Raw genomic sequence first — 21,633 nt, 5'->3', positions numbered from 1 at the left:
TATGTGCATGCAATGGCGTGGTCAGTTAAGTCATGAAGTTACCAAAATAATTTTATATTTTATATGAGTCACATTTAAGAACATGTCTCTGAAATGGTTTTCAAAACTGTCCTGGAGGCACGGTCTCCTCCACTCCACAAACGAGCGCAGAAACACTAGAAAAAAGGAGGAAATCAATAACTTTTGTATCTTTAAGGATTCATCTATATTTAATTTACAGTTTAGTGTTTGATAACTTTATTCAATTTATGTATATTTCCTACTTGCTGAAGGGCACAGGTAAATATGATATTTATTATAATGGGTTTATGTGAAGATTGTTTTAAGTTCACTTTTAATTTAGAAGTTATTTTTTTTAAGTCTAATAAATGTTAAAATTGATGTCTCTCAATTATATTGTAATGTTGAATGGCTATAGTCAATGGTTAAATATTGTGGGGTGGGGGGCAATTTTATAGAGATATCAGTATTGGTATAATTGATACTGGCCTTCAGCCATAAAAAAGATGCCATTAAACAAATATTTAAAAATATACTGTCTTTATGTTGTTTGTACATTAATTTGAAGATTGAATGTAAAATTATTGAAATGTATACACCCCTGTATAAATCTATACACCCCTCCCCCTCCTCTGACGAAACAACCCAGCGCGGGCTTACTTTAACCCAGCTGTTGATCTCTTCTTGGCCTTTTGTCACAGACTCGAACTTGTGCCGTCTGCCTGAGCGCCATAGCTCAATGCTTGCTTCACTTCTTATATGGTCAAGGTGAGAGAAGACTAGAGAACTAGGAAATCTATTGAAGAACTTGTTGTTTGGGTGTGACCTTCACTAACTCCTCCATTTAATTATGCTTATGCGCATTATCTGCTGATTTGACGTATGCATGTGCAGTCGTGTGATGCATTTGCATGCATATGTAATGCATGTATAGCACAGGTGTGCTTTTTACCAGTTTTGCTCTGCGAGTTTAAGTCAAGCTATTCTATGAAAATGTGTTTCGCTACACTACATTGTGAAAGTGTGTGACTTTTGAGGCAATGTCTGCTAGCTGTGAAATCATCTACATGCTAGTGCACTCCTGACTGACTGTCTTGAACTTCCTGGACAACAGACCAGAAATACTGATGTCTCATGTTGCACTGCAGATTTTTGTTCAATGAAATGCTCTCTAGAATGATCTTTTGATATAGCCCACCCAAACTTCCTGTTTCAACAGGAAATATGTCAACACAACATAGAAAACTGTACTTGGTAAGTGATTTCATGGGGTTTTTAAGCTATATAAGGGGATATTTAAAATGAAACTATATAACAATCCAATAATAATATTCATTTTTACAATCAGTGCAGTATTTATTAAAAAAAAACAAAAAAAAACAATGGGGACCTGTAAATGTGACTGAAAACATGTAGGTGCAGTAGAGTTGTAACAAAACCCTGATGTATATATATATATATATATATATATATATATATAAGATTAAAATTAAAAGTAAATAAATAAATATTACATGTACAATAGAGTAGAATAGAATAATGCAACTTGATTAAAACAATTTTCCAAATAATAGAAATTTGTAATATAAATTTTTCATCAGTTGGGTCTTTATACAAGGGATTTATACAATAACTTTTATGATGCTGTCCTTTCAGAGGCATCATGCCCATTCAAACTGAGGAGCACGTACCCCCTCAGATTTTTGAATGCAACTTCCAAAAGACAAAAAAATAGCCAAATTATATTTTTTACAGCATTAAGACCAGTCACACACGATTCTGTTGAGCTTATGAATGCAATCAGAGGCGTTCAGATGAGTCATCGCTGTTTTGTTCACTCGCTCGCTGAAGGAATCCTGCTCTCTGGCGATTCTCTCATCAGAAACAACAAAGTGCAGATGTGCAGGAAATGAGCATCTTGTGAGAATTTCCATTAAAAATAAAAAGTGCAGACACATTACAGTAATATGAATGTGCTTAATTGTCATGCAAATGTACAAAAAGTCCTAATGGTCCGAATGACAGGCTTAATTTTCTTTATGGCAAATACAACAATATACTTAATTCTGTCTTTCGATTTTGGAGTGAAATATGAGCTGGAGATGTTTTCATGAGATTCTTATAAAACAGAAGGTGAACCGAGAATGAATGAATGCATTACAATATTGCATTACTCCCTAAAAAAGTAACTAATTACATTACTTAGTAAGTAAGTAAGTAAAATTGATTTATATATCACCTTTCACAGACAAGGAGGAGTCACAAAGTGCTTTACAGTAAGAAAATAAAACCAAAACAAATTAAGTACCAGGTGTACAAATACCACAAAATTCAGTAACAGCCAAACCATATTGTTAATTAAAAGCTTGTCCAAAAATATGAGTCTTAGTTACTTTTTAGTGAAAGTAATGTGTTACGTTACTTTCGAGTTACTTTTTAAATCTGGGCAGGGCTTGCTTGTTTTGTTTTTAATGCATTACTTTACTAGTTACTTGAAAAAAGTAATCTGATTACGTAACTTGCGTTACTTGTGATGCGTTACCCCCAGCACTGCGTAGGCTTATTTGTTTTTAAAAATCCGGCATTTACAGTGCATTAGATCGTGACAGTGCGTGCTTGCGTGCATAAGAGATGGAGTGAGCGCGGGTTTGGCTAGATGTATCTCATTCGGCACAAATCCAAATGTTTCCATATTCGCAATGTATTTGAATGTTAAACTATTATTTATAATGTAAACTAGGCTTGTACTTTACACACATTCGCATATAGACGGAAAAGATCATCCTCTTCACATGAGCAAAAACGTCCTTGGCATAACAGCAGAGTGGACCGGTATACTACGGTCTATTTAAACCGACCAGTGTAACCTTTTATATGTTTGGTTGACTGTATTTTATTTTGATAATGAACAGACTGCGATGTATTTGAATTGTGTGCGCGAGGCGCCGGTGCGATCGAACAGCTGAAACATAAAAAAAACTCAATTTTTGGAGTAAGATATAATCCGCAAAAGTGTTTACTTTTATTTTTGCACACTCACAATAAAAACAGAAGATTTGTGCTTTTGTAAAATAAAGCAAACGAACAGGATGCGCGTTGTCATCTCGGTTCTCGGTTTCCTTTCCGTGAACTGGTTTATGGAACTTACATAGGCTATACATTTTCCTTAAAGCATCCCATTTTGTCCCAGGGCTTGAAAACCTGTGCTCTGGGCTAGTTCGGTCCTACAGAAACTTGTGGCATCACCGTTTAGTGACATCAGTGAATGCTCCGGGAAAATGTGTTGTCAGTGTCGGTCACAGCGCCTTTTAATTGCTGTTTTGAACCCAGTAATTATTTATTTACAAATTGTAAGCTCTGCTTATGACACAAGTGTGGCATAAAAGCTTTGTTTATTAGAGGAATAACTGGTTAGCTGGTAAATGTTACATCACGACCATGCTTTTGGATGCCGTTTGAGCTCATATAGCCTACATTTATGCGGCTTTGTTCTGGTTTTGCCGGTTGGTCACGAATTTCCACAAATTCAATAATATTTAGGCATTGTTTCTTTTCCTAAATCCTCACCGTCTAACCCTCTAATTTCGCAGGTTTATTTTATTGTCATTCACTTTTAATCACTGTTTTTGCATCTCTTACTGTGGTAAACATGCGGAAGGGAAATTAAAGATTTTATGGCCATGAATTAAGAATTTGTTCGATTTATTAATTCGTTCCTTCATTTTAGTTAAATCATGGGTTATTTAAGGAACAAAATTAACGAAACATGGACAGTGGCCACAAATTAGTAAGTCGTAGGAACAAATTAACAAGTTGTAGGAATGAATATCTGTCCTGTGTCCCGCAGCCCTGCAAAGCGCACGATATGAAACAATTATCTGGGGTTATATAATTTCTATTGCTTTCCATGTTGAAGAACTTTGTGTTGTTTCTATTTTAATGTACTTTTAAAGTTTAAATCACATTAAAAGCTTAATTTGTACATTGTGAATGAATGACATGAATGAATGAATCACAGCCGCTCGCACGTGTTTTGCGCTTCAACCATCGATGGCTTTAATCGATTGCATCTCTTATCAACAATCGATCATCGCTGAATCGTTGACATCCCTACATTGATCAGTTGATTGATTTCTCCTACTGATGATGCAGATGACCAGAAAACCAGTTCACCCAGGTCTAGTCCTGCTTGATGAGGAACCCAGTCAGATGCTGTATTTCTGTAACAGGTGAAGGGGATGTTTTTGAGACTCACCGGTGCTGACGAAGGTCTCCATCTTGTCCTTGAAGGGCTGTAGATGTTCCTCAGAGGAGTTTTCACACACCTGCTCAACCTCCTTCACACACGCTGCAGGACAAACACATGAAGAATCAGAAATACCGTCTGCATACGGCCTACTAAAACAAATACACACATCAGACATCACATCTGATATCAGTCCCATCCAGTTATTATCACTGCCTCAGCAGTGGATGCTCTGCAGTGAATGGGTGCCGTCAGAATGAGAATCCAAACAGCTGATAAAAACATCACAAATAATCCACAGCACTCCAGTCCATCAGTTAACATCTGGAGAAGACAAAAAATGTCAAGTTTTGGGCTGTTTTGGCTTGTAAACGGTGCTTGATCTGTGCAGATTTCTCTCCTGATTCAGACCAGAACACTTTTTCACTGGAGGAAGTGTTATTATGGATTATGGACTCTATGGTATTTGAGTTAAAAACGTCTTAATGCTGGATGTGTTTCAGTTTTTGTCTTCTCCAGATGTTAACTGATGGACTGGAGTGCTGTGGATTACTTGTGGGTTATTGTGATGTTTTTATCAGCTGTTTGGACTCTCATTCTGACGGCACCCATTCACTGCAGAGCATCCATTGCTGAGACACTGATGCAATGCTACATTTCTCCAAATCTGATGAAGAAACAAACTCATCCTAATCTCGGGTGACCTGAGGATGAGCACATTTGCAGCACATTTTTATTTTTGGGTGAACTGTTCCTTTAATTAAAGGTGTCTTGTTTTAATTCAACTTTGACTCCAAATAGAGCAGCTGATGTCACACGCAGTTCATTTATCACACTAGAAATGGCAAGTCAAGTGCATTGTATTGTATATCAGCCACAGAGTTTTTAAGCATACACAACATTCCCGTAACGCACCGCATACTAACTACATATTGCATGAATGGTATGATATTAGGAACTGATGGGCTGCTGAGTGAAGCAGCAAGGCGGTGAATTAATGAAGCGCAGGTGAGTTCTGCGTATCACGTTACCAGCACATCCATAAACGAGTTAAACGAGAAACATGAGGAAGAGGTGTGTGAATCTCATCTCAAACAGATGAGCATCAAAGACGCTTTTGGAGCGAATTCAATGGAACCAGAGCAAGAATGCTTTTGATTTCCGGACCGACTGCCCTGGTGTCAAACATGAGACTCGTTTATGAGTTTCCTAATGATTTCAGAGTATGCAGCTCATTATGATGACGGTGAGTTTGATATCTGTCTGAAACGACATCATCATCGTCTCAGTGCATGCTTCGCATCTTTGAGCCAATCAGCTGAGCTGTAGATGTCATGTGACGACATGTGTCTCTGAAGCAGCACAGATGTGGATGGAGTTTGACCCGCTGTTCGTTTGTGTTGTTTGTGCTTCACAGAGTCTTTGTTGTGCTGCCAAACAACTGCGTTCACACAAACTCACAGAAATCACTCAGCAGCTCTGTTCTCTGCCCTCCAAACGTGTGTGTATGGATATGTTTAGCATTAATGAATCTAGTAAATACCTGCATGTGTTTATCATTGCTGTAATATGGATTTTTATAAAGCTTTGTTTTCATATAAACCTCATACTTTAACAAAATCGCAATTGATTTGTTCTCTGAAAGTTCATCTATGATTTATCTTTACATCATATCTTTACTTAACTCAAGGACACAATTAATAATAATAATGACCCGTATTTAAAAAAAAATACAAATTTTACAGATTAAATGGAATCTGTTTTTAATAAGTTTTTATTTATTTTATTTATTGGTTTTTCATTACAAATCAAATTAAACAATTCCTCAACCCTCACCAATAAATCCCTGGGATATATATATATATATATATATATATATATTACATATATAGATCAAATCTATTTTGTAAATGCATATTATATATATATAGTTTTTTTAATTAATTTGCGTATGTCTGTGATATTTTATATGACTAATTATTTTATTTTGTTAATATGTTCAATTAGATTTAATTTTTATATTTTATGTTTTCACCCTAGTTAAAGCTTTAGTGGTTTTTTTGTAGTTTTTAAAATTAAAATGAAAAAAAAATTATTGATTTGCATTTATTAGTGTTGTTTTATATGACTGATAATTTCATTTTGTTAATATCTTGAATTAGATTTAATTTTCATATTTTCTGTTTACACTTTAATATTAAAGTTTTAGCAATTTTATTGTCATTTTAATATGCCTATATAGTTTTAATTTTTTATTTATTAGTTATAGCTTGTCTAGTTTTAGCTATTTTAGTAGTTCAAGCTAAATTAAACTGAACTAACTGAAATAATATATTTAATGTCAGTTAACGTTTATTTTGTTTTTAAGTAACAAAAATGTCAATCCTCTTAAACTCCACCTCTTTCTTATAAGAATGCTTTCAAATCCACCTCCATCCAATCAGCATCTGATGCTTCATGAAAACAAGTTATTATACATAATAAATATTGACTAATGGCTACTTAAAGAAGAGACAAGGGGAACCAAATGAAGACATCAGGTTATCGCATTAAAAAATAAAAAACAATCAATAAATAATAAGAACACAGAAAATAAACAGAGCATCGACTGTGGGATCACAGCATCACTCATGACACATCCAATGAATCTAGACTGAAACAGGACTGAATATTGAGCTTCAGTTGCAGTCTTGAGTCTTCCATCGTTTTAAACAACTAACCTGTAAAACCACGAGAGCTGATTTATCTCGAGGCGCCGGCCTTGGCCTGTCAGGCGGCTAACAGCGGGGATTTATACGGCTCTGACAGAGCTCTGAGGTTGTATATAATTGTGGATTATCTACTGAAATTCTTCGGCTTTGCTGCGATGGAAATGATCCACTGCATGCTATATAAATAACTCCCGGCCGGCTCGCCAGACAAACGTCTTGTCTCCTGAAAGACTTTCCAAAACATGACGTCTAAAGCCCTGTGAGATGGAGTTTGTATGCGTGTACAAGCATGGTTTTGGTTAATTCGCTCTTTCATCATTTGTAACAATGGAGGATGCGAGGAATGCCTCTATTGTCTCCACTCGTGGCATATGGGCTCCATTGATGCACCACTTACGCTCTTATTAAAGGTTATGTAAATGTTAGGACAAAACATTCTTCAAATAATGTTTATGTGACGTTCGTACAACATTATTCATATCTGACATAGGTTCTTGTAGTGTTGAGAGGAAACATTCTTAGCACAATGTTCTCAAAACGTGTCGTTAATGTTTGTTCAATGTTTTTGTAATGTTAGCAGAAAGAAATTTGATTATAATATTCATGTAACTTCCAATGATGATGTTTGTTTTTGATACATTTTAATAGAAAATGTTCTTAGAGCAATATTCGTGGAATATTAAACATAACCGATGAACTAAATCTTGGGGGGAAATGTGTTTTTTTTATTATTCTTAAAAAATCCTCAGAACGTTTTCAAAATAATAGACTGGAACGTTCCTCTAACGTTCACATAACCAAGAAAAAAAACGTTATTTAAATGTAAAAATGGGTGTTTTAAATGTTGAGAGAACATTGAACATTGTAACATCTTCATACCGTTTTCAAAATGATCAAATGGAATTTTCGTCTAACGTTCACATAGATAAGACAAAATGTTTTGAAAGTGTAAAAAACATTCAGAAAGATATGTTTTCATAATGGTTTCAAAATTATAGAATGGAACATTTCTCTAATGTTGACATAACCAAGAAAAAATATTCTTTAACTATTAAAAAAAAGGTGTCTTAAAAGTAGAGAGAACATTCAAATGTAACATTCTCGTAATGTTCTCAAAATGTTAGAATGGAACGTTCCTCTAACGTTTGCATAACCAAGAAACAACATTCTTTAAACATAAAAAACTGATGTTTTAATGTTGAGAGAACATTCAAATGTTACATATTTATTAAAGTTTTAAAAACTACAAAAAGGAATGTTCCTTTAACATTCGCGTAACCAAGAACCAACATTCCTCAGATACAAAAAAATGGGTGTTCTAAACATTTGAGATAATATTCAAATGTAACTTTCTCGTAATGTTTTCAAAATGATAGAATGGAATGTTCCTCTAACGTTTGCATAACCAAGAAACAACATTCTTTAAACATAAAAAAAGGTGTTTAAATGTTGAGAGAACATTCAAATTTAACATTTTCATAATGTTTTCAAAATGTTAGAATGGAATTTTATTCTAACGTTGACATAACCAAGAAATAACGTTCTTTAAACACAAAAAATGGTTGTTTTAAATGTTGAGAGAACATTGAACATTGTAACATCTTCATACCGTTTTCAAAATGATCAAATGGAATTTTCGTCTAACGTTCACATAGATAAGACAAAATGTTTTGAAAGTGTAAAAAACATTCAGAAAGATATGTTTTCATAATGGTTTCAAAATTATAGAATGGAACATTTCTCTAATGTTGACATAACCAAGAAAAAATATTCTTTAACTATTAAAAAAAAGGTGTCTTAAAAGTAGAGAGAACATTCAAATGTAACATTCTCGTAATGTTCTCAAAATGTTAGAATGGAACGTTCCTCTAACGTTTGCATAACCAAGAAACAACATTCTTTAAACATAAAAAACTGATGTTTTAATGTTGAGAGAACATTCAAATGTTACATATTTATTAAAGTTTTAAAAACTACAAAAAGGAATGTTCCTTTAACATTCGCGTAACCAAGAACCAACATTCCTCAGATACAAAAAAATGGGTGTTCTAAACATTTGAGATAATATTCAAATGTAACTTTCTCGTAATGTTTTCAAAATGATAGAATGGAATGTTCCTCTAACGTTTGCATAACCAAGAAACAACATTCTTTAAACATAAAAAAAGGTGTTTAAATGTTGAGAGAACATTCAAATTTAACATTTTCATAATGTTTTCAAAATGTTAGAATGGAATTTTATTCTAACGTTGACATAACCAAGAAATAACGTTCTTTAAACACAAAAAATGGTTGTTTTAAATGTTGAGAGAACATTGAACATTGTAACATCTTCATACCGTTTTCAAAATGATCAAATGGAATTTTCGTCTAACGTTCACATAGATAAGACAAAATGTTTTGAAAGTGTAAAAAACATTCAGAAAGATATGTTTTCATAATGGTTTCAAAATTATAGAATGGAACATTTCTCTAATGTTGACATAACCAAGAAAAAATATTCTTTAACTATTAAAAAAAAGGTGTCTTAAAAGTAGAGAGAACATTCAAATGTAACATTCTCGTAATGTTCTCAAAATGTTAGAATGGAACGTTCCTCTAACGTTTGCATAACCAAGAAACAACATTCTTTAAACATAAAAAACTGATGTTTTAATGTTGAGAGAACATTCAAATGTTACATATTTATTAAAGTTTTAAAAACTACAAAAAGGAATGTTCCTTTAACATTCGCGTAACCAAGAACCAACATTCCTCAGATACAAAAAAATGGGTGTTCTAAACATTTGAGATAATATTCAAATGTAACTTTCTCGTAATGTTTTCAAAATGATAGAATGGAATGTTCCTCTAACGTTTGCATAACCAAGAAACAACATTCTTTAAACATAAAAAAAGGTGTTTAAATGTTGAGAGAACATTCAAATTTAACATTTTCATAATGTTTTCAAAATGTTAGAATGGAATTTTATTCTAACGTTGACATAACCAAGAAATAACGTTCTTTAAACACAAAAAATGGTTGTTTTAAATGTTGAGAGAACATTGAACATTGTAACATCTTCATACCGTTTTCAAAATGATCAAATGGAATTTTCGTCTAACGTTCACATAGATAAGACAAAATGTTTTGAAAGTGTAAAAAACATTCAGAAAGATATGTTTTCATAATGGTTTCAAAATTATAGAATGGAACATTTCTCTAATGTTGACATAACCAAGAAAAAATATTCTTTAACTATTAAAAAAAAGGTGTCTTAAAAGTAGAGAGAACATTCAAATGTAACATTCTCGTAATGTTCTCAAAATGTTAGAATGGAACGTTCCTCTAACGTTTGCATAACCAAGAAACAACATTCTTTAAACATAAAAAACTGATGTTTTAATGTTGAGAGAACATTCAAATGTTACATATTTATTAAAGTTTTAAAAACTGGATGAGCACATTTGCAGCACATTTTTATTTTTGGGTGAACTGTTCCTTTAATTAAAGGTGTCTTGTTTTAATTCAACTTTGACTCCAAATAGAGCAGCTGATGTCACACGCAGTTCATTTATCACACTAGAAATGGCAAGTCAAGTGCATTGTATTGTATATCAGCCACAGAGTTTTTAAGCATACACAACATTCCCGTAACGCACCGCATACTAACTACATATTGCATGAATGGTATGATATTAGGAACTGATGGGCTGCTGAGTGAAGCAGCAAGGCGGTGAATTAATGAAGCGCAGGTGAGTTCTGCGTATCACGTTACCAGCACATCCATAAACGAGTTAAACGAGAAACATGAGGAAGAGGTGTGTGAATCTCATCTCAAACAGATGAGCATCAAAGACGCTTTTGGAGCGAATTCAATGGAACCAGAGCAAGAATGCTTTTGATTTCCGGACCGACTGCCCTGGTGTCAAACATGAGACTCGTTTATGAGTTTCCTAATGATTTCAGAGTATGCAGCTCATTATGATGACGGTGAGTTTGATATCTGTCTGAAACGACATCATCATCGTCTCAGTGCATGCTTCGCATCTTTGAGCCAATCAGCTGAGCTGTAGATGTCATGTGACGACATGTGTCTCTGAAGCAGCACAGATGTGGATGGAGTTTGACCCGCTGTTCGTTTGTGTTGTTTGTGCTTCACAGAGTCTTTGTTGTGCTGCCAAACAACTGCGTTCACACAAACTCACAGAAATCACTCAGCAGCTCTGTTCTCTGCCCTCCAAACGTGTGTGTATGGATATGTTTAGCATTAATGAATCTAGTAAATACCTGCATGTGTTTATCATTGCTGTAATATGGATTTTTATAAAGCTTTGTTTTCATATAAACCTCATACTTTAACAAAATCGCAATTGATTTGTTCTCTGAAAGTTCATCTATGATTTATCTTTACATCATATCTTTACTTAACTCAAGGACACAATTAATAATAATAATGACCCGTATTTAAAAAAAAATACAAATTTTACAGATTAAATGGAATCTGTTTTTAATAAGTTTTTATTTATTTTATTTATTGGTTTTTCATTACAAATCAAATTAAACAATTCCTCAACCCTCACCAATAAATCCCTGGGATATATATATATATATATATATATATATATTACATATATAGATCAAATCTATTTTGTAAATGCATATTATATATATATAGTTTTTTTAATTAATTTGCGTATGTCTGTGATATTTTATATGACTAATTATTTTATTTTGTTAATATGTTCAATTAGATTTAATTTTTATATTTTATGTTTTCACCCTAGTTAAAGCTTTAGTGGTTTTTTTGTAGTTTTTAAAATTAAAATGAAAAAAAAATTATTGATTTGCATTTATTAGTGTTGTTTTATATGACTGATAATTTCGTTTTGTTAATATCTTGAATTAGATTTAATTTTCATATTTTCTGTTTACACTTTAATATTAAAGTTTTAGCAATTTTATTGTCATTTTAATATGCCTATATAGTTTTAATTTTTTATTTATTAGTTATAGCTTGTCTAGTTTTAGCTATTTTAGTAGTTCAAGCTAAATTAAACTGAACTAACTGAAATAATATATTTAATGTCAGTTAACGTTTATTTTGTTTTTAAGTAACAAAAATGTCAATCCTCTTAAACTCCACCTCTTTCTTATAAGAATGCTTTCAAATCCACCTCCATCCAATCAGCATCTGATGCTTCATGAAAACAAGTTATTATACATAATAAATATTGACTAATGGCTACTTAAAGAAGAGACAAGGGGAACCAAATGAAGACATCAGGTTATCGCATTAAAAAATAAAAAACAATCAATAAATAATAAGAACACAGAAAATAAACAGAGCATCGACTGTGGGATCACAGCATCACTCATGACACATCCAATGAATCTAGACTGAAACAGGACTGAATATTGAGCTTCAGTTGCAGTCTTGAGTCTTCCATCGTTTTAAACAACTAACCTGTAAAACCACGAGAGCTGATTTATCTCGAGGCGCCGGCCTTGGCCTGTCAGGCGGCTAACAGCGGGGATTTATACGGCTCTGACAGAGCTCTGAGGTTGTATATAATTGTGGATTATCTACTGAAATTCTTCGGCTTTGCTGCGATGGAAATGATCCACTGCATGCTATATAAATAACTCCCGGCCGGCTCGCCAGACAAACGTCTTGTCTCCTGAAAGACTTTCCAAAACATGACGTCTAAAGCCCTGTGAGATGGAGTTTGTATGCGTGTACAAGCATGGTTTTGGTTAATTCGCTCTTTCATCATTTGTAACAATGGAGGATGCGAGGAATGCCTCTATTGTCTCCACTCGTGGCATATGGGCTCCATTGATGCACCACTTACGCTCTTATTAAAGGTTATGTAAATGTTAGGACAAAACATTCTTCAAATAATGTTTATGTGACGTTCGTACAACATTATTCATATCTGACATAGGTTCTTGTAGTGTTGAGAGGAAACATTCTTAGCACAATGTTCTCAAAACGTGTCGTTAATGTTTGTTCAATGTTTTTGTAATGTTAGCAGAAAGAAATTTGATTATAATATTCATGTAACTTCCAATGATGATGTTTGTTTTTGATACATTTTAATAGAAAATGTTCTTAGAGCAATATTCGTGGAATATTAAACATAACCGATGAACTAAATCTTGGGGGGAAATGTGTTTTTTTTATTATTCTTAAAAAATCCTCAGAACGTTTTCAAAATAATAGACTGGAACGTTCCTCTAACGTTCACATAACCAAGAAAAAAAACGTTATTTAAATGTAAAAATGGGTGTTTTAAATGTTGAGAGAACATTGAACATTGTAACATCTTCATACCGTTTTCAAAATGATCAAATGGAATTTTCGTCTAACGTTCACATAGATAAGACAAAATGTTTTGAAAGTGTAAAAAACATTCAGAAAGATATGTTTTCATAATGGTTTCAAAATTATAGAATGGAACATTTCTCTAATGTTGACATAACCAAGAAAAAATATTCTTTAACTATTAAAAAAAAGGTGTCTTAAAAGTAGAGAGAACATTCAAATGTAACATTCTCGTAATGTTCTCAAAATGTTAGAATGGAACGTTCCTCTAACGTTTGCATAACCAAGAAACAACATTCTTTAAACATAAAAAACTGATGTTTTAATGTTGAGAGAACATTCAAATGTTACATATTTATTAAAGTTTTAAAAACTACAAAAAGGAATGTTCCTTTAACATTCGCGTAACCAAGAACCAACATTCCTCAGATACAAAAAAATGGGTGTTCTAAACATTTGAGATAATATTCAAATGTAACTTTCTCGTAATGTTTTCAAAATGATAGAATGGAATGTTCCTCTAACGTTTGCATAACCAAGAAACAACATTCTTTAAACATAAAAAAAGGTGTTTAAATGTTGAGAGAACATTCAAATTTAACATTTTCATAATGTTTTCAAAATGTTAGAATGGAATTTTATTCTAACGTTGACATAACCAAGAAATAACGTTCTTTAAACACAAAAAATGGTTGTTTTAAATGTTGAGAGAACATTGAAATGTAACATTCTCATAACGTTTTAAAAATTACAAAACGGAATGTTCTTTTAACGTTCGCGTAACCAAGAACCAAAAAATGGGTGTTCTAAACATTTGAGATAATATTCAAATGTAACTTTCTCGTAAAATTTTCAAAATGATGAAATGGAACGTTCGTCTAACATTCACATGACCAAGAAGAAACATTCTTTAATTATAACAAACAGCTGTTTTAAATGTTAAGAGAACATTCAGATTTAACGTTTTTTTTTTTTCATGATGTTTTTGAAAATGATCGGATGGAATGTTCCTCTAATGTTCCTAATACATTAAAAACTGTACATTTGGACTGTAAAAAAAAAATGCGCTAGAGCTTCTAGAACGCCGACGGTTGGTTATGACTCAAAAGCCCTATTCGCACGGGATTAGTATTACCTGGTGACCTCCAGGCATTTGTAATAATTGTGGAGGTTGTCTGTGATCTTAATCCCGTGCGAATCGGCCATGTCTGTAATTTGTAAAGTAAAAATTCCCCCGCAAATGACCTACCATATTTCGCCGAACACCGAGGTCCTGTGATAATATTAGTCCCGTGCGAATCGGCATCTCTGTGATTCGGCCAGCATTTGGCGGGTCGCATATCATTTTTCGAGGTTTTTGTTTGCTGTGCGCCTTTTTATCCATCTTTTGCGAAGAATGGAGCTGCGTTGGAGTGTTTGATAGTATTTTGGGTGCTGTCATCATATCGCTACACCATACAATTTGCAGAAAGAGAAAGCTGAAAAGGTTTTGAGGTTAATGTGTTACAAATAAATCAAGCATAAAGCTTGAGATATTATTTTAACCTGGTGAAATGTAAATGACACAGCGCACGAAACTATATTAGTTTCTTTTTTTTAATCCATCTGGACCATAGAACGGGACTCTCAAAGCCTTGACATCCGGGTATCCGGGAGACAAGTCAGTAAATTCGAGTAAAATCACAGGCTTCGCTTATCCCGTGCGAATGCACCACACGAAAAATTCAGATGTGGGGGGCTAATTTCAAAATCACACAAGGTCCCCAGATAATACTAATCCCGTGCGAATAGGGCTGAGGTTTTTGTTTGCTGTGCGCCTTTTTATCCATCTTTCGCGAAGAATGGAGCTGCGTTGGAGTGTTTGATAGTATTTTGGGTGCTGTTATATCGCTACACCATACAATTTGCAGAAAGAGAAAGCTGAAAAGGTTTTGAGGTTAATGTGTTACAAATAAATCAAGCATAAAGCTTGAGATATTATTTTAACCTGGTGAAATGTAAATGACACAGCGCACGAAACTACATTAGTTTCTTTTTTTTAAATCCATCTGGACCATAGAACGGGACTCTCAAAGCCTTGACATCCGGGTATCCGGGAGACAAGTCAGTAAATTCGAGTAAAATCACAGGCTTCGCTTATCCCGTGCGAATGCACCACACGAAAAATTCAGATGTGGGGGGCTAATTTCAAAATCACACAAGGTCCCCAGATAATACTAATCCCGTGCGAACAGGGCTAAAGTAGGAGTTTCAGACATTCACAGACTGTCACAGCGTCGTTTAGAACTCCGACATGTGAGTAAACGAGACTCAAACACATACAGATCCTTCAGTCTGCGAGCGCTTCATCTGGAAACGCTCAATAACGGCCAGTCCAGAGCTGTTATCCTTTGATAACCATTACTCATGCGATGATGTTTGTCTCTTTGTCATTAAAATGTAAGACAAACAGCTGTGCTTTCCGTCTCTGAAGTTTTTTTGGTCTCTTTTGTGTTTTCATTATTTTGCCCAAAGTTGGCTGGATATTCCCGTGTTCTCCGTGCATGAAGAGGTTAGTGGGGTTTTGTTTTCGGGATTGTGGTCGCGCTTCCCCGGGAAATTACACGCCCCACCAGCGGCTTAATCAAAAGAGCAGCGTCTGACCCGAGACAGCAGACAGAACATACGGGTTCTGATTAATGCTTTAGTTTGTCTCCGCTATTAACCTTACTTCAGCTTTTAGACGTTTCTTTAACTCGAGTGTGTCCGCTCTATACAGAAAAGAGAAAATATTGTATTTAATGCTAGAATTCAAGCTAAGATTCATCTGATCGATGCATTTATCTGAATTAATTATGATATACACTACCGGTCAAAAGTTTGGAATAATTATGAATTTTTAATGTTTTTGATAGAAGTTTCTTCCGCTCAAGGCTGCATTTATTTGATTAAAAAATACAGTAAAAATTTTGAAATATTATTAGAATTTAAAATAGCTGTTTTCTGCGTGAATATATTGTGCAATGTAATTTATTTCTGTGATCAAAGCTGTATTTTCAGCATCATTTCTCCAGTCTTCAGTGTCACATGATCTTCAGAAATCATTCTAATATGCTGATTAATATGCTGAAGTGACAGTAAAGAGATTTCTATCTATTTTCAAATGAATGCTGAACTTTCTGTTCATCTGTGAATCCTGAAAAATAAAATGCATCACGGTTTCCACAAAAATATTGTGCAGCACAACTGTTTTCAACATTGATAATAATCAGAAATGTTTCTTGAGCAGCAAATCTGCATATTAGAATGATTTCTGAAGATCATGTGACACTGAAGACTGGAGCAATGATGCTGAAAATTCAGCTTTGATCACAGGAATAAATTACAGTTTAACAGAAATTCACACAGAAAGCAGTTCTTCTAAATCGTAATAATATTTCAGCATTTTTACTGTATATTTACTCAAATAAATGCAGCCTTGTTGAGCAGAAGAGACAGTGAGGTGACTTTAAGAACACAGAAGTAACTCCATCAGCAGCATCGAGGTATGAAACCCTTCTAACCCTGACGAGAGCAAAGGAGCTGGAATGGAGATCAGATTTCTGGTAAAAGTTGAAGGGAGCGGCGCGGAGGGCAGAGTTCAGACGTGTAAGCGGCCCCTGAGACTGACCCCGTGTCGCGACCCCTCCGTGTCACACACCGCGGGTGTGAAATCAGCAAACACACACGAGACGTCACCCACTGTCTCTGATATCAGTTATTTCTCCTACACTGCAGTGTCTGGATTTAAATGAAGAGCAATTTGAAACTGTTGCTGATTCCAAAAAGATACTTCCAAGAAAAAATAGACTCAAATGTGTCTCCTCTAGAATTTAAATAAATTTAAATTATGTCTCAAATTGCTATTAAAGTCAGAGATCTCAATATTAGGGCCCTATGAACTTGATTTAGTTTTCTCATATTCTGTTTTATTCTTTCCCAAATTATTTTTTTTTCATTTAAATTTTTCTAAAGTTGAATTCAATTATATTAATCTAAAAGGATGCATAATCAATTGAATTGACATTTAACAATGTAATCATTTATTAAAAGTTTAAAGCCAGAGATCGCAATATTACGGCCCTATGAAATCTCTTTAATTTTTTTCCCAAATTCTGCTAAATTTTCTCCCAGATTCTGTGTTTTCGGTTTTAATTTTTCTGGAATCCATTTTATTGGTTTAATTCAATTTTAATAATTGAAAAAGATGTACAATAAACTGAATTCATAAAACTTTTAAAAATTTGAGAATTTATTAAAATTGTATGTTTTATTTATGTTTCCCCCCTCCCCCCAAATTCTGTGTTTTATGTTTACATTTTTCTGGAATTAATTTTAATGATTGGATTCAATTGTAATCATGAAAAAGGATTTATAATGACTTGAATTACAGATTTATTCCCCTCAGATTTTTTTTTCTCTTCCCAAATTCTGTTTCCATTATACATTTTTCTGAAATCAATTTTAATGGTTTAATGTAATTGTAACAATCAAAAATGATGTTTAATCAATTCAAGAACAATTTAATAATTTATTAAAATTAAAAAAAATATACTGCCCTATGAAATGTCTTTTATTTTTTTCCAGAAATGTTGTTTTAATTTTTCTGAATTCTGTGTTTTGATTTAATACAAATTTATTACCAAAAATGGTGTTAATCGAATGTATGTAACTAACAATTTAACTAATCCTAATGTCAATGTAATCAAATGAAATTTGAACAACTCCTTCAAATGCACAAAAGAGGCTTAGTGTTAAAAAAAAGGATGAAAAATCGATATATTTAAAAAAAATAAAAAAATTATAAAATAAAAAATAAAAACTATATATATATATTTTTTTTTTTTAACTATTTTACCAAACTGTATTATTATTATTATTATTATTATTGAGTAGTAAATTCTACTGTACAATAATAATGTATTTCTGTCATGACGTTGTAGTGAAGACCTTCAAGTTTCTGGTCAGAATTTTCTGCATCATGGAAATCATATGACCCTACAATACCTGATCTGAGCTATTAATGATTCATCCAGAAACTCTGTACTCTCGCTTTAAACAGAAATGACTGCAGGAATAATTAGGAACACTTGCAGCTCTTTATGATGGCACGGCATAAATATTTATCCCTGTCTGCTGCCGTCGTAGGTGCGATCTGGTGCCAGCGCCCGAGGACTCGCGTTTGAGGCTTTTTTGTTGTGGTGTGGATCAAATGCGAGGCCCTTATTCTGCATTTATTGTCTTGCGTTTGCGTGCTAATAAATGAGTGACAGACAGCTCGAGGAGGGGCAGCAGTGGTTTTGTATTTTCCCTCGGGTCACTGAGGATCGGGGTTTTTAACAGCGATTCTCAAATGGAGGGGAATGAGGAGAGAGCATATCTAATTGCTTTCATATGCCATATTATTGGCTGATTTAAATAATTGCAGACACCGGGGGCTTGGGGAGGGGGCGCGACCTTTGACCCCTGCGGTGGCCTGGAGCACAGGCTACGGTAAAAACGCTTTTTCCAGTGTAAAATGAAAAGAAATTGCTTTTAACTGCATGTTACTTGACAGATGGAGTGATGAACATGATCAGTTCGCTCATTTCTATTGTTTTGCTTTGTGCGGGAAACATTTATGATGCTTTACCCTCATAACGCATTCAAAATCAGCCGACTATATTCACATTCCCAGTCCGTTTGGACCAAAATAATCGTTACTTTATAAATATTTTTCAATTAAACGTATTGTATCTGATCAGCAACTTTTCATTAATGAGTGAATGTGATAAAAATGTATATATAAATTATATATATTTATATTTCAATATTGATGAGAATTTTTTTTTTTTAATATATCATTGTATGAAATGTTTTTACACTAATATAACTTAAAAGATAATTTAAAAAAACTCTTTTTGACACCGAATGGTGCTCCATACACACCCGGGTTCAAAAATGACCCGAACACTAAACAGTAATTGTATTTTTTAAACAGCAATTGTAAAAAATCTGGAAAAAAAAGTGTTTTGACGGTCTTAAAGCATTTGCAAAGTTTCATTTCCTTACTAAAAACTAAACTGAAAAACTAAACATTTTTTTGGAATTGTTATGCATCTCTTCTGGGTGAAACTCAGGTCAAAACTGTATTTTTTTAATGAATCGTTTGAATGAATGATTCAGTGACTCACTTCGCGCCACATATTGACAAAGTAACCCAAGAAGAGTCACTGAACCAATCCGTGAATCAATCTGAACAACTCTGTTTAGTGAATAGATTCAAAAGAGTCACTGGAATGAAGCTCTTGTTCCAGTTGATTCTGTATTTTTTTAATGAATAATTTTAACAAATGATTCAGTGACTCATTTTGCGCCGCATACTGACAAAGTAACCCAAGAAGAGTCACTGAACCAGTCCATGAATCAATCTGAACAATCTTTAGTGAATAGATTCAAAAGAGTCACTGGAATAAAGCTCTTGTTCCAGTTGACTCTGTATTTTTTTAATGAATCATTTGAACGAATGATACAGTGACTCATTTTGCACCACATATTGACAAAGTAACCCAAGAAGAGTCACTGAATCAATCCATGAATCAATCTGAACAACTCTGTTTAGTGAATATATTCAAAAGAGTAACTGGAATGAAGCTCTTGTTCCAGTTGGCTCTGTATTTTTTCAATTAATTGTTTGAATGAATGATTCAGTGACTCACTTCGCACCACATATTGACAAAGTAACCCAAGAAGAGTCACTGAACCAATCCGTGAATCAGTTTACTAAACAGATTCAAAAGATTCACTGGGACGAAGGTCGCTATTACCATCTTTCTCATTTTATGGTCACAGTGTAAAAGGACGCCTGCTATACTTTTCCAATGTGAGATGCTGTCTTTCTGTCCATCTTCAGCATTAAATAAGCACAACACCACAGACAAACGGGCGAGACTCATACCTGTCAGCTCCTTCTTTAACTTGCGAAGGTCTTTTGCGAGATCTTCAAACTTGACCTGAGCAGCGTGGAAGAGATCCTGAGGTTCGGGCAGCGGGAAAACGCTCTTCTCTGTTCCTGCGTTCTGAAACGACAACAACAACACAATAGCTCTGTTTCCATCCACCTATTGTTATGTGCATATTAGGATATCGCATAAAAAGATGCTGGATGGAAACGCCAAGATGCGCATAAATTCTAAAAATGCGCATAAAAAACTTGCGCGCTTAACTAAGTAGGATAAATTTCTTATCCGATAAGAAAACATGCACATAAACTACGATGGAAACACTTTTACTGAATAAATTCCTTAATGCGCATCAACGGTGCTTTATCGCAAATTGTTTTATGCGATATTCCAATTTAGTGCATAAGTTTAATTCGTGACTTTGGATGGAAACATAGCTAATCTGTCAAGAAAGACTCTGCTTGTAACTCTGTATTTTTGTCGTTTTGTCAATACAAATATCTACACATTGTTAAATGAAGACACATTCACTTAAGATGCAAAATGACGATATGAAGAGATATGAAGTCTGGTTTTATGAGAAACTGATCAAAATGAAGTGGGTTTTTGCTTAAAACAAGAACAAATATTCGCTAGTGGGGTCGTTAAAGCAATCTTGAATGCAGTGAAATACAATAAAAGAAAAAAAAATAATTTTAGTGAAAAAAATAAAAAGAATAAAATAAAAGCTGTACCTCGTCCATGTTTCGCAGGTAGTACGACACCACATAATCCACCAGACTCATACGATTGTCCTGATGGGAAAGAAGGTCATTAGCAGATGTTGAGTGTTATGAGTGTTATTTTGGTAACACTTTACAATACGGTGGTACTAATATGCATTAATTCAATGCTTAACTAATGCACAGATCATCATGTGTTAATATAGTATAACTCATGAAGAACTAAACCATTTATTAATAATTACTGCATCAGCAACAAATTAACATTCTGTATGATTCATAGATTACGTAATCAATAAATTGTTATCAGTTAAATGTGTCATAATGTATTAATTCCCTAATAACATAAAGCAATAATTCCCGTGAAGCCGTGGTTTACAGTGAATTTATTTTATAAATTACATTAAGTAATAGTGTAAATTCATGTGTTAATTACCACAATGTGTCGAAGCCATGCATTTCAACTTCCAGATAATTAATCATTAGCTAATGATTTGCAAAGATATCATTATGTTATGACTTTACTTGTGGAGGCACATGACTAACTACTAATTCTAAATCCATAACCACAATGACATATTACTTAACAATTAGTTAATAGTTCTGTAGTAAAGTAACAGAACTATTAAGTAAAGTAAAGTCATAATATAATGATACCTTTGCAAATCATTAGCTAATGATTAATTA

General features: G+C 33.7%; 1 protein-coding gene across 1 annotated transcript in view; it reads right to left on the bottom strand.

Annotated features, from left to right (window-relative positions):
* LOC107687211 (formin-like) overlaps window positions 1-21,633 on the bottom strand; it is a 96,361-nt gene that overhangs the window by 14,382 nt on the left and 60,346 nt on the right. Inside the window, 3 exon segments of the mRNA XM_016484447.1 lie at window positions 4,256-4,348; window positions 20,221-20,341; window positions 20,959-21,018. Coding sequence (XP_016339933.1) covers window positions 4,256-4,348; window positions 20,221-20,341; window positions 20,959-21,018 — 274 coding nt within the window.

The sequence above is a fragment of the Sinocyclocheilus anshuiensis genome, unplaced genomic scaffold (assembly GCF_001515605.1).
Source record: "Sinocyclocheilus anshuiensis isolate Anshui unplaced genomic scaffold, SAMN03320099.WGS_v1.1 scaffold1569, whole genome shotgun sequence".
NCBI classification, from domain to species: domain Eukaryota; kingdom Metazoa; phylum Chordata; class Actinopteri; order Cypriniformes; family Cyprinidae; genus Sinocyclocheilus; species Sinocyclocheilus anshuiensis.
This window is presented reverse-complemented; position numbering and strand designations above follow the sequence as displayed.